The sequence below is a fragment of the Phycodurus eques genome, chromosome 1 (genome assembly GCF_024500275.1).
Source record: "Phycodurus eques isolate BA_2022a chromosome 1, UOR_Pequ_1.1, whole genome shotgun sequence".
Lineage (NCBI taxonomy): Eukaryota > Metazoa > Chordata > Actinopteri > Syngnathiformes > Syngnathidae > Phycodurus > Phycodurus eques.
In genome coordinates this window covers 24,134,636-24,148,088 of record NC_084525.1, presented here as the reverse complement: position 1 = coordinate 24,148,088, position 13,453 = coordinate 24,134,636, and the positions used below count along the sequence as shown (strand labels likewise).

At 40.5% G+C, this 13,453-nt stretch overlaps 1 protein-coding gene and 1 long non-coding RNA gene across 2 annotated transcripts in view; one reads left to right on the top strand and one right to left on the bottom strand.

Annotated features, from left to right (window-relative positions):
- The first annotated feature begins 893 nt into the window (after positions 1 to 893).
- fbxo3 (F-box protein 3) overlaps positions 894 to 13,453 on the top strand; it is a 25,337-nt gene continuing 12,777 nt past the window's right edge. The window contains exons 1-4 of the mRNA XM_061684178.1: positions 894 to 1,002; positions 5,345 to 5,434; positions 8,182 to 8,345; positions 8,572 to 8,686. Coding sequence (XP_061540162.1) covers positions 917 to 1,002; positions 5,345 to 5,434; positions 8,182 to 8,345; positions 8,572 to 8,686 — 455 coding nt within the window. The 5' untranslated portion in view covers positions 894 to 916. The remainder of the gene's footprint in view (positions 1,003 to 5,344; positions 5,435 to 8,181; positions 8,346 to 8,571; positions 8,687 to 13,453) is intronic.
- The window catches only part of LOC133406539 (uncharacterized), a 3,277-nt gene continuing 1,722 nt past the window's right edge, over positions 11,899 to 13,453 (bottom strand). The window contains exon 3 of the long non-coding RNA XR_009769063.1: positions 11,899 to 13,453. This exon is cut by the window's right edge and continues 381 nt beyond it. This is a non-coding gene — a long non-coding RNA (uncharacterized LOC133406539).

Genomic DNA, 13,453 nt, shown 5'->3' with positions numbered 1-13,453 from the left:
TCTTCAATGTTAAGGATTTATCATATCAGGAAACTTGACGAAATAGTCAATTAGCCTCAAAGGCAGGAGACATTTTGGGTTTATTGAAGACCCTTGACCATAGATGTGAATGGTTATGTTGTTATTGGTTGATTTGCAGCGAATCCTGTTGTAATTTTTCAGTTATCATTATCCAATTTTGCTTGTTTTGGTTCTCTGTTTGCAAAATTAGCAAAGCTATGGAATCAGTCAAGCTAACACTAGCTAGCGGTTAGTTTGAAAGGACAACATGCAACATGAAATACAAATGTGCATTTTTTTTTTACATTCTCATGAGGTAATTATTTTTTTTTTTTGCTACCTTACCCAGTTCACTGTGTTAGCAAAGCTATTGGAACAATTGTTTTTTATAGCATAAAAGTCGAGCCAACGCAAGCAAGTGCTTGATTTAAAGAAACATGCAACAAGTAATATGATTTTTTCCCCCCCTTCTTCTCAGTGTAAGCACTATGTAAGTTAATGGGGGGACGAGTTTGACTAGAGGTTTTTATTTTCGTTGTGCAAATTTACAAAAAAAAAATGGGTATAAAGCTATTTTTTTCTTTTTGTACTTTGTACATTTTAGACTGTACTTTTCTTCTTCTTCTTGTACCACTCTTGTTTTTCATTATTATTCAAGTATGTGTACCTCTACTTAAGTGTGAGCATTTTGCCACCTTTTAGCCTAAGTATTAAAACCACAGACGCAAACAATACCACATTGTCCTTACAACTGATATCTTGGAACCCGAACAAGGGGAATATCTCTTCTAATCACGCCTGCCTTGTTGTTTTGTAGGTGTTTCTAGCGTCCAGTTGGGGGCGATACCGTTCCTTAAAATAGTTTGCTAACAGTGGACACTGAAGGAGAAGGCGAAGAAGAAAAAGCTAACCAACAATGGCGACCGAGTTTCGGATGGAACTGCTCCCTTCGGACCCGCTGTTGCACATATTGTCCTTCCTTGACTTTAGAGATTTGATCCAGTGAGTATGTGATAACCGAACCGTTCCTCCGGTCACCGCACCTAGGAGTCGGTAGCGACGTTTGTTGTCGAAAACAAGCAGAAAGTAAAGTGTTCGGATGAGCTAACTACAACAACAGCGTTTTGCCAACCAAATAGAAGCAAATACCGACAACAGTTGATTGGTATAATATTTGTGTGTTATTACAAGAAACACAAGACATGGAACTGATGACAAAATGCTGAATGTCGTAAAGTTACTGAAACGCAAAGACGAACATGGTGTCATAACTTTAGCCAACTACCTACAGCTAACTACGATCAAGATGTGGCAAAAGTACTCGCACGATGCACTAAAGAAGTAGAAGTACATGCTTGTGTAAACGATTCATCTCATTTTCCGCTCCTTTTTATCATGCTTAAAGTAGCGAAGAGTGTCTTGGGGTTGAAAAGAGTATCAGATCGAGTGAAACTTGAAATTGAGGGTGTTATGTATAATGTGATAATGGCTATGCCCCGCCGGTAGGGTGTGACCTAGAGGTGAAAGAAAATTTCTGGAAGGAGCTAGATTAAGTTGTTCTGAGCATCCCAGACATAGAGAGAGTGACATCTAGGAGAGGTGGCTGTGGAGCAGCTTGTTCAAGAGAATTCTAGTAGGTGAGAAGATGCCTGAGGAATGGAGGAAAAGCGTGCTGGTGCCCATTTTTAAGAACAAGGATGATGTGCAGAGCTATGGGAACTATAGAGGAATAAAGTTGAAATGCCACACAGTGAAGTTATGGGAAAGAGTAGTGGAGGCTACACTCAGGACAGAAGTGAATATTTGCGAGCAACCGTATGGTTTCATGCCACAAAAGAGTACCACAGTACCATGAGGGTGTACAGAGAAGGTCAAGGCGATACATTGTGTCTTTGTAGATCTAGAGAAAGCCTATGACAGAGTACATAGAGAGGAAATGTTGTACTGCATGCGGAAGTCTGGAGTGGCAGAGAAATATGTTGGAATAGTACAGGACAGTGGTAACGTGTGCTGTTAGTGTGACAGAGGAGTTTAAGGTGGAGGTGGGACTGCATCAGGGATAAGCCCTGAGCCCCTTCTTGTTTGCAGTGGTGATAGATAGGCTGACAGATGAGGTTAGATTGTAACCATGATGTTTATGGATGACATTGTGATCTGCAGTGAAAGCAGGGAGCATGTGGAGAAGCAGTTAGAAAGATGGAGGCATGCACTGGAAAGGAGAGAGAGAGGAAGATTAGCCGAATCAAAACAGAATATATGAGCATGAATGAGAGGGGTGGTGGGCGAAGAGTGAGGCTACAGGGAGAAGAGATAGCAAGGGTGGAGGACTTTAAATACTTGTGGTCAACAGTTCAGAGCAATGGTGAGTGTGGTCAGGAAGTGAAGAAACGGGTCCAAGCAGGTTGGAACGGGTGGAGGAAGGTGTCAGGTGTGTTATGTGATACAAGAGTCTCTGCTCGGATAAAGAGCAAAGTTGATAAAACAGTGGTGAGGCCAGCCATGAAGTACGGATTAGAGACCGTGCCGCTGAAGAGACAACAGGAAGCAGAGCCGGAGGTGGCGGAAATGAAGATGTTGAGGTTCTCTCTAGGAGTGACCATGTTGGATAGGATTAGAAATTAGCTCATCAGAGGGACAGCCAAGGTTTGATGTTTTGTAGACAAAGTTTGAGGGAGTGTATTTTGATGGAGCGAAAGTGAATATATTTGTGGAAGGATGATGAGGATGGAGCTGCCAGGCAAGAGAGCTCGAGGAAGACCTAAGAGGGGGTTGGTAGATGTAGTGTATGCTCAAAAATCTGTGAAAAACGAGTTAATTCACTTTAATATCGCAACTTTCTTCTTCTACCCTTTATTTTTTTTAACCTTGCATTAAATGAGTAGCTCCGTGCATACATCACACCACACTCACCGAAAGAGGCCAAGGTGCACTCAGCAGGAACAGCAGATAGTAATTGAGTGTAAACAAAGACACACTTTTTTTTCCTTCCTGTGACATCAAATCAGACTAAACCTTTCCTGTTTTAGGTCAATTAGGATTAAAAAAAATTGTATTATAATTGTTTGCTAAATGCCAGAAAAAGGAGAGGCCTTTTTTGGACAACTCTAATTGACAAAGACAATACAGTCATGGCTAATAGCATTGGCACGTTTTTAGCCATGAATGTATTTATTTTTCTTTGGGTGTTTTTTCAATTTCGATTTTTTTAATATATTACTGTTTTACTTGTTACTAATTTATTTTCTATTTATTATTTTAAGTTATATTTAAAGTTGTTTTGGTAGTTGGATACATATAAACCTTTGAAATAAATGCTCGTTTATTAATTATGATTTCAATATCAATCAAAATAATTGTGGTGATTATTTTTTTCCATAATCGCCCAACCCTAATGTAGTGTCCCTTCCCTCTTCACACTGCGCAGGTGCGCAAGAGCTGCAAAGCAAACTCAAACAAACATGTCAGATCGTTTGGCCCATAGCACTCATCATAGATAGATGCAAATCAGTCGCCTTTCGGTGACATTCGCAGTTTTGAACTCCAAATAGGCCATTTACGTGAATTGTATAGATCCAACACCCCGTGTTGTCCTCTATTGCTACTCTTTACTAGGCTTTATACGATCAGGATCTTTGGAGCCGATCAGCGAGTTTAAAATACCGATCACCGATCCGATCACAAGATGGAGCAATTTCTATTTAAATGACTTGTTTATTTACTGTATATACTTGTGTACTTAATTGTTCAAACATTTTATTTACATTAAATAATGTATCTTTGTTCATCTATGTCAGTGAAATAGTGACTGACAGAACAAATGAATGGTCTTCTATTAGATGGAAGGAAGTACAATGAATGTATCCACTTTTTGTGACATTTTTGTTTGTTGATGTGCCGTGAGATTTTTCGATTGTAAAATATGTGCCATGGCTCTAAAGGTTGGAAATCACTGGTCTAGTCAGATCATGTATTCTAATCAGCAAGGTCAAACCAACATTCCAACATGTCAGAAATAATGGGTGCTAACTTACTGTAATTAAATTACTTTATTGTAATTAAATTACTTCACACACACCAAAACTTTAGAGCATGATTCGACAGAACGCCTGGATGTTCGCTTACAACCGTTAGTGCTGGCACTAGCTTGCTAGGCTACATAACGTTTTGTTGCCTGCTTGCGAGCCGCATCGTATTCAAAGTATGTGAACATACCTCAAGCAATCCTTGAATGAAAGTCCTCTCCCGAGCACCGGTGACCACCAGCACACGTTTCCCCCCATTTTGTTCTTACAAACACACGGCACGATCCATTAGTGTTGTCGTTGCCATGGTAACGAGTGTATCCAGTCGCATTTGAGTTGACATGAAGCTCAGTGATCGTAAAAAACGGGATGCGGTGGTATGGGAATACAAGATTTTATTGCAGTAGTTTGACAGAGTGCAATCGTGAAAGACCAAATTTGTCTTGTAGTCTTGCATTACGTGTTGTCTGTCCCACACCGCCGACATTATTTTTATTTTTTTTAAATAACTTTATTGGTGGTCAGATATTTACAGTACTACGTCAAAAGACACCCGACAAGGCTAAAAATAAACTAGCTTTTGGATTCGAATATACTGGAAATTTGCACATCAACATGGACTCGAGCGGTGTAAATAAATTAATAAATGTTAAATGTTTTTTAAAAATAAATGTTTTTCTGCGTGAATAAAATTTTTTTATTTTGCCTTATTGTACTCTTCGGAGTCTTCCAGATTGCTTAATTTATGTTAAAATAAAAAAACATTTTTTTGCTCACCCTTTTCATGCATTTGGTATTTTCATGTCTGTACATAAAATGAAAATGTACAGCTAATATATATGATCGTATCAGCAGTGATTGGCAGACCACACTCCTGGATTATCGGTACTGGAATCGGTAGCATAAAACCCTGATCAGAGCACCCCTAATTATACATAGTGTGCACAACATCAACACACGAGATAAACCATTGCTGGAATGTCAGTGCTCGGAAAATATTTTAATAATTTTGTAATTGATTTATTCTTTTAAGCATTATTATTAATTTGTGCAATTGCAATTGCCAGATCTTAGTGAGGTTAGTACACAGTCATTGCTATGAATGCAGTTTTACTAATAATTTCTTAAATAACACAGTATAAAGATAAAATATAAAATAATTACTAAAACTTCACATATTATATAACGAATATACGGGGCCCGTGCAAGTTCTGACAGGGCCACCACTCAAAAAGGCTCAAATTTGGTCCCTGCATACAATTAAAATACATGTCATTTTATGATATTCATAATTAATGTGTTTGTGTTTGTTTGGTCCACAGAGTGAGTTCCACTAATAGGAGGCTGAATGAGTTGTCCAAACACAATCCCCTGTGGAGGTCGCTGTGCTTCAAACACTGGCTGATCACAGAGTAAGTCAGTCTTGCCTATAGGGCTGTGCGATCAGATTTTATTCACAAAAATCAGATTTCAAGTGATGTTTTTTTTTCACCTGGAACAACAATGACATTCAAAACACGTTTTTCTTTCTATTTTTTTAATTATTTCTTTCCATTTTTGGATTTGCTCTATTTCTCCTGACACCAAACAAGCTTTGAAACCACTGTTCCCTCCAAGCTGCGCATGTACGTAATTGCGCACTGCTGATGTGGTCTCCGCGCACAGACGTTCTGCGTTGCGCACAAAAAATAAAAATCCAACCTGAATTGAAAGTATAACATACAACTATTCAGTTTGTTCTATTTTGCAATGTGATTCAATGAGTGAGGGATGACTGGCTGCTACATCCAATGGCACAATTCACATACGTACTTACGCAGCCTGTCAACGTTATTGACAATGACAGCGTCCTTATGCGCCGCCCACCACTGGTGTTTTAGCTAGCAAAGCGGTCTGGTCAACGTAGAGCGAAGACGAGCTAGACACACTGCTTATGTTTACCCTCGATAATAATGGCGAAACGAACGGGCAGTGACATATCCTCAAACCAAGCCAAAGTAAAAAAGTAATGCTAATGTTCTTTTAAGATGGAATGGCTGTCGGAGTATGTGCAAATAAGAAAAAGCGGTGAAACTGGTCGAGATTTTCTCTTTTTCGAGCGAGAAAGGTCTGGTCTGCAAAACGTGTTGCGAAGCCAAAGTAGAAAGCGAGTTTTCGGAAGGAAAAGTGTGGACAGAATGGAAGCTGGACTACCTTAAGCGTCACATTCAACACAAAAGTCATTTGAAAGCAGTTGGAATTGTACGCAGATGTAAGATGGGAATGGGGATCGGTACCTTGTTGGGGGAGAGCGCCAAAGACAGGGAGAAGAGGAACGAGCTGACACTGGTAAACAACTTGAACCCAGAGCATGTTAAAATTCTCATCGACAATATTCTGCTAGCCATCAACGTGACTCTGCTGTCGGTTCAACAAATTCAAAATCATATGGCAAAGTACCTGAGTATACCTGGTGTATATTTGTGCTACATTTCAAGCCTCCAGTGCAGTTTGTGAAAGAGGCTTTTGTTTAATGAATCGCGTCAAAACAGTGGCCAGAAATCGTCTTGGAGCAGATCATTTGGATCAGCTGATGCCCATAAAGTCAAAACTGCAAGCAGACGAGGCCATCAACCTGGACAACGTATACAAACAAGAAAAGAGACAAGAAAAACAGACGGGAATATCATTGTGAATTAAAAAAAATTTGGAAGCGGGCTTTCAAATTTATAGTTCATAGTTTATAGTTGACTTGGTTTGGTTAGCTATGTATTTTTTTCCGTAGTTAAAAGAAAACAAGTTTGTGGACATTTTCATTATAAGTTTGCAAAAACACAGAAATAAAAGTGTTCTGATGGGAATGTAAATGTTGTAATCTGATTCTTTGAATAAGCCATGTAACTTCAATGGATGTGACACTGACCTGACCACAGTGCACATGTCTGATGTTTCTCACAGTGGTCTAAGGGACCGCTCAGGGCTTAGTGTGTTGACAGTTTGTAAAACGCGCATGAGGACTATGTCGTATGTCATTGATAAACATGGGCATAGTTAACGTCTTTAATAACGTTGCAAACGTATATGGTGGCTTGGATAAGCAGCTGTAGTTACAAATTGTGGACCCGCGATGCAGGACGGGAGATGCATCGGCTTTGCCAGGGCTCCTTCAACAAATCAGAGTGATGTATCACACAGGTGAGTTAGTCAGCCTAATAATTTGGGGATTTTGAATGACTTGCAGCAACATAGTATATTAAAATGTTTGAGTGAGTTGATTTTGCTAAAAAAAAAATGCACAAAATTAGTTCTTGCACTCAATGTTGGATTGCTTGTTTAGCAGTTTTTAACCCTATCTTTGAATGTTAATTTTTATGCATGAGCCATTTGCACTGAAAAAAGAATCCCAGTATGTGGTTATTTTGTTGTTTGCTTCAAACCTTTGTTTTGTTCAATAGTGGATCTTTTCCACATACATTTGAGCATGAAAAATATGAAGATACTGTACTGTGATGTACATTGGTTCACAAAAAAACAAACATGCACATATTCTGTCCATCTTTAAAATGGCGTTATTGTCATTCATCTATGTAGTCCACTGGTTGCACTGATGGAAAAATTGTTGCCCCCTCCGTCAATTAAGTAGCCCATCCCTGCGATTACCGCGATCGTTTTTAACAAAACAAGCCTACTCAAATGTAGCTAACCTCACTATTTTCATTTGTCATTGTCTAAAAAAAAAAAAAACGACTTTAAATATGGGTGACAATTACACTGCAGGCTTGCTTGTGAATCAGCCAAAAACACGGACTTGTATAAGGAAATATGATCGTCTTCCGTCGCTGACGTCAGCAGCCTCATGCAGTTTTCAACCTAAATGTGGGTGGGCCAAAATCTGGCTGAAAATCAGATGTCACTAGAGAGCAAGCCTAAAACTATTACTGAGTCTAGTTTGGGGGGATTTTTTTTCTGCAGACATTGTTTTTAAGTCCAGAACTACAGTATGGAATAAGTCCCAACGTTCACAGCATTAAAGAGGTCCTTTTGACTTGCATCAACTTCCATAGAATATAAATGAATAGATAGTTAGGTTAGCTATAAATAATTGCCCAGCCCTCCTTGGTTGTTTTTGATTTGTGTATATTTGCGGTAAGTTAATGTTTAAAGTTGCGTTGATGTTTAGTGATGAGCGGCTGCAGAGCGGACGGTCCTGGTACAACGTCTTCAGCGTGTACTACGCTGACCTGGGACGCTACATCCACTACTACCCGCTGTTGAAGAGAGCATGGGAACAGCTGACCAGTTTCCTGCGGCAGAGATGTCCACGCATGATTGTGTCGCTTAAAGGTGATGTCACGAGAGACGCTTTGATCGTTTCGCAGCCTCTTGAAGGACGTAATGTGTGTTTGGCTACGTCAAGCAAAACTTCACACCTCTAATGTAGCATTTAGACCATGCTTGATTGTCTATGCTTTCACTGTAGTTTAGATTAACAGCTTGTGTTTTTAATGTGTATTTGTCTTTGCTCACCTTGTTTCGTAATGTTTTGTTTCCATGTTGTTTGGGTTTCCAGAAGGTGCCACGGAGGCAGAGCTGGGGAACATCGAGGCTCAGATCGGCTGTCACCTTCCGGACGACTATCGGTGCTCGTACCGCATCCACAATGGCCAGATGCTGGTGATACCGGGGTCAGTGTGTTCGTGCATGCCCGTCTCACCACCAGTGTGTATGTGTTTGTCCATGTGTGTCCCCGTGTGTATGTGTTGTCATGCCAGTGTCTGTTCTTGTGTGTTTCCGTGTGTGGATGTTCGCATGTCTGTGTATGTTCTCGTGTGTGTCCATGTGTATCTCTATGTCTGTGTATTTTTGCTAATGTATGTGTGTCTCTGTATATATCCATCTGTGTATGTTCCCATGTGCATGTTTATCCCCATACGTGTGTGTCCTCGTATGTGTGTGCCTACATTTCTTCATGTGTCCCTTTGTGTCTGTCTGTTCCTATGTGCTCCCGTGTGTGTAGGTCTGCATGTCCGTTTTGTGTCCGTGTGAGTGAGAGAGAGAGTGTGTGTGTGTCCTTGTATGTGTGTATGTACAGTATGTGTGTGTCTGTTCCCGTATTTACAAGCAATTCTCGGGCCCTATATTTGTCTTTTTGGCGCATATCGCCATTGGCCTTTTTTAAATGTGACGGCCGATTTAATACTGGGTTATTTTGGCTCTAATGCAGCCGCGGCGAGCCTTTCTATGACTTCTCTCTAGAGCATTGTCCCACCTGATTGGTTACCCATGCACAGCCACTGCACGGGTAACAGCCTGTCAGCACCCAGTAAAAGCCATGCAATGCATGCACAATGCTGTCAGTCTCTCACACACGTTTTACCAAATGAAGACGGTCCGGGGAGCGAATATGTTTCAAAGGTAAGTTAAGGCAGCAGACTCTACATAAATTGTAATAAATCCTAGTCCTCTACAACGCACAACTACTTGTAACTAGGGGTTGGCGATATGGGCCAAAAAAAAACAAAAACTCTTCTTTGGCCAACAAAAAACTATAGCTGCGTTTCATTGAAGTCCATAGTGACCATTCACCCACTTGTAAGCTGCTAAACTCCTGAGGTGGTTGCTCGGAGTCGGCCCACTAGTTTGAGAGCAAGAGTTTGTTTTGCTTGTCACTGAGTCACATGACTGACTCATGTCTGTCAATTCGTCAAATGAGGACTTTCACGTGTTTCCTCCTTTTGCTCTTCCTCTGATGCCATCCATGCACCCGTTTGGTTGTTTTCTTTTCGAGACAGTATGAATTAATACATATAAAAATACATATAAAATGTAAAATTGCACCTCGTTAGAGCAAATTTCACGATTATATCGAAGGGGATGTATATCGCCCGCTTCTATTTGTACCATTACTGTAGGCCTATTAAGGTTATATGCAGTATATATAAACACACGCGGCAGCTCTTCCCGCTCGCAGTCCCTGCAGTCGTTCATCTTCGTGTTAATTGCATTATTTGCTTGCACTTAATGTACTTTCAATCATGTAAAGCACATTGAGTTACCTTTTGTATTAAGTATACTGTATAAATATAGCTGCCAGTGCCTTGCCTTAAGCTAATAGACAATGTGAAGAGGTTAGCTCGCAGGCTAATACCCAGCTAGCTGCTAATTTGCCACATCAACCATATTAGTGGTTTCGGGGAGACGTTTAACCACTTAAAACATCCATCGATCCATTTTCTGTACCGCTTATCCTCACTAGGGTCGCGGGCATGCTCGAGCCTATCCCAGCTGTCTACGGGCAAGAGGCGGGGTACACCCTGAACATAAGTTGCTAATATCGATAGGGAAATAGTGATAAAAGTAAGAAGTGTTTGTGTGTGTGAGAGTGAAAGAGAGAGTAAAATTCAGTTGCACGCATGGCAAAGGAATTGTGTGCGCGCGCAACAGCGAAGCATTTATTTCTAAATCCTTAGGGAAATAATGGCTTTTTAACTATTTCTGCTGCTACAGGAGGAGCAGGCAGCTGCACATGAACACACAAGAATGACAGAAACACCCGCAGTAGGCAACAGAGCGAACACACATCCTTCCACAGCCGTGTTGATGATACATTCAGCTCTCTGCTGGCGAATCACACTGGTGACTTAATGGGCAGTAGCTGTGTTGAGGATGAGCTACATCTATACCTCAAGGAGCCAGTGATGGACAGGTGTAAAGCAGACCCACTCCAGTCGTGGACGTGACCACTCTCCTCTATTTTATTTACTTTATATAACTTTTAGATAACTATTTATTTAAATTTACAGTTAACTTTATGAGATGCTGCTGGCCCTGGGAACTCCATGCACTTTTTGTTGTTGAACTTTGAACAAAATTATTATTAGTCGTATTAAGTGATATGTAAAACATTAACATTTCACTTGTATTGAAATTTAGGAAGACTTTGTTCAGGGATCTCGTTTGATGTGCGTCCTGCGTCCATAGATTCATCAGAATCATCTTTATTTGCCAAGGAATTTGTCTCCGGTAGTTTGAGCCGCTCTAGTACGACAACAGACAGTCAATTGACAGAGAACACTTTGGAGACAGAAAGACGTTGAGAAAAATAGTCACTGAGCAATAAAAGGTTGCTAGTTATCTGGTAATGCCGGCACAATTATTATTATTTTTTTTTGTGACAATTGTGCAAAAGGATGCAGAGTCCTCTAGCACTTAGAGCAGTTTGAATGACTAATATAGCAATAGTCCGGTGCAATGACCATTGTGCAAATGGTGCGGAGACTTCGAGGAGTGTATGCAGTTTAAAGTGACTAGTAGTGCGATAATCTGGGACAATGTCGATTGTGCAAATGTTGCAGATACTCCTCAGTCTCGTGCAAGTGGGGCAGATGCTACTCTGGCATGAGTGGCCAGTATTGGTCAACAACAGATATGCAAATAGTCCAGTGTGGCGAGACTACTACAGTGAGTGCACGGGTATGTATAATTGGCCCGACACAAATGTGACAACAGCAACAGCAAATGTGCCTCAGCAGCACCTGTGGCAGGCCGTGCTTCCTCAGATGCCGCAGGAAGTACATCCTCTGCTGGGCCTTTTTGAGGACTGAGTTGATGTTGATTGCCCACTTCAGGTCCTGAGAGACTGTAACTCCCAGGAACTTGAAGGTCTCGACGGTTGACACAAGGCAGCTGGACAACGTGAGGGGCAGCTGTGGCGAAGGATGCCTCCTGAAGTCCACGATCATCTCCACAGTGTTGAGCGTGTTCAGCTACAGGTTGTGTCGGCCGCACCACAGCTCCAGCCGCTCCACTTCCTGTCGATATGCAGACTCGTCACCGTCTTTGATGAGGCCGATGACAGTGGTCTCATCTGCAAACTTCAGGAGTTTGACAGCCGGGTGCGTTGAGGTGCAGTTGTTCGTGTAGAGATATGTTTGTGTGTTGGTGAAGAGCTTCCACACACAGCGAATCAAAGGAGGAATACAGTAAAAGTATGAGTCCTGTCTTGGTGCTAGCCAATCAGAGGTAGAGTAGGGCAGGATTCTCGTTCAATGAAATACAATACACAGCAGTTTTTTTCTGGACTCGATACATTTTGATTTTTGTGGTGACACCCGCTGCGCCGCTCCCGACGCAGCAAGCCGCTGGCAGAACGGCGTTTGCTCCATAGATGCACACAACTGGGAAACTTTAGGGAGAGTTAACTATTTATTACGTTCACAAGCCTGCGAGCTAACGAGCTAGCAAGCTAAGGAGGTAAACAGCTCACTCGACTGGGGCAACATTGTTTAAAATGTAAGTGCTCTGAGTTGCGTGTCTATGTTCCCCGCATAACACACGCACACACTCACACACATATGAACAAGTTAACTGTTTATTTACCATAACCACAGCGGTAAACGTTATCAATATTCAGGCAGTAGTTGACTTCAGCGAACTCATTTTAAGCGTCATTTGATTGACAGGTGACGGTCTCACAGTCCAGCAGGGATGGGCCTTTTTTACATTTTGTTAATCAGTTATTTAACTAGGCAAAAGCTGAGCTATAAAATCTCTTTTGAAAAAGCCAAGAGGCAGCAGAAAATATACAGGCGGCAGAAATTACACAGTATGACAACATTCATACAATAAATAAAAATAATTTTAAAAATATAGTGATATTAAAATGTATCTGATTTAAAAACAGTGATAAAGCCCAAATCATTTGAGAACACCTTGTTTTTTTAAAATTATTTTTTAATTCATTCAAATTTGGCAGGCTTTAAGACATTTTTTTGAGCCTCTTTAGTCAGTTAATGACTATACCGCTGTGTGAAATTTTATTTATTTGCAATTTCTTTTAACAGAGCCTGGGTCTGTTTTATTTAGAATTATTATATAAAATATTTACTGTTCTAAATTACAATGTCAATGTTCAATATTCTTTAGAATTAAAAGTTTATTGTTCTTTAAAAGGATGTAGATGACTGATAATATGCTATAATATTATATCAGTGGCATAAAAAAATAATAGTATCGTTTATCATGATAGTTTTTAGGAAAATATATCGTCCAAAAAATTTGCTTGCAGGACGAACCGCATAATATATTGGGAGAGAGAGAGAGCAATTGTAAACGCAACTGTAGTAAAAATCTGCACTATAGCGGGACTGCGTAGCACGAACCGTGATATAGCGAAGGGTTACTGTATTTGTATTCTGCGATGATTACTTGCAGGGACTCATTGTTTCCAGACATGTGCATCCTGGGACTCACACAATCTCAAGGGTAAAATGATCTATGTTTATTTACTATAGAAAACTTTAAGGAGCTATTTTTTTATTAATTTGACTTTGTATGACATGATGTTGAGCCTGGGAGCTCCCTGCATTTTTTGGTTAGAATTTTAAAGCAAAGATGCATTATTTTCTAAGATAAAAAGACTAACATGTTGCAAATCTGAAAAGCTGATTAAT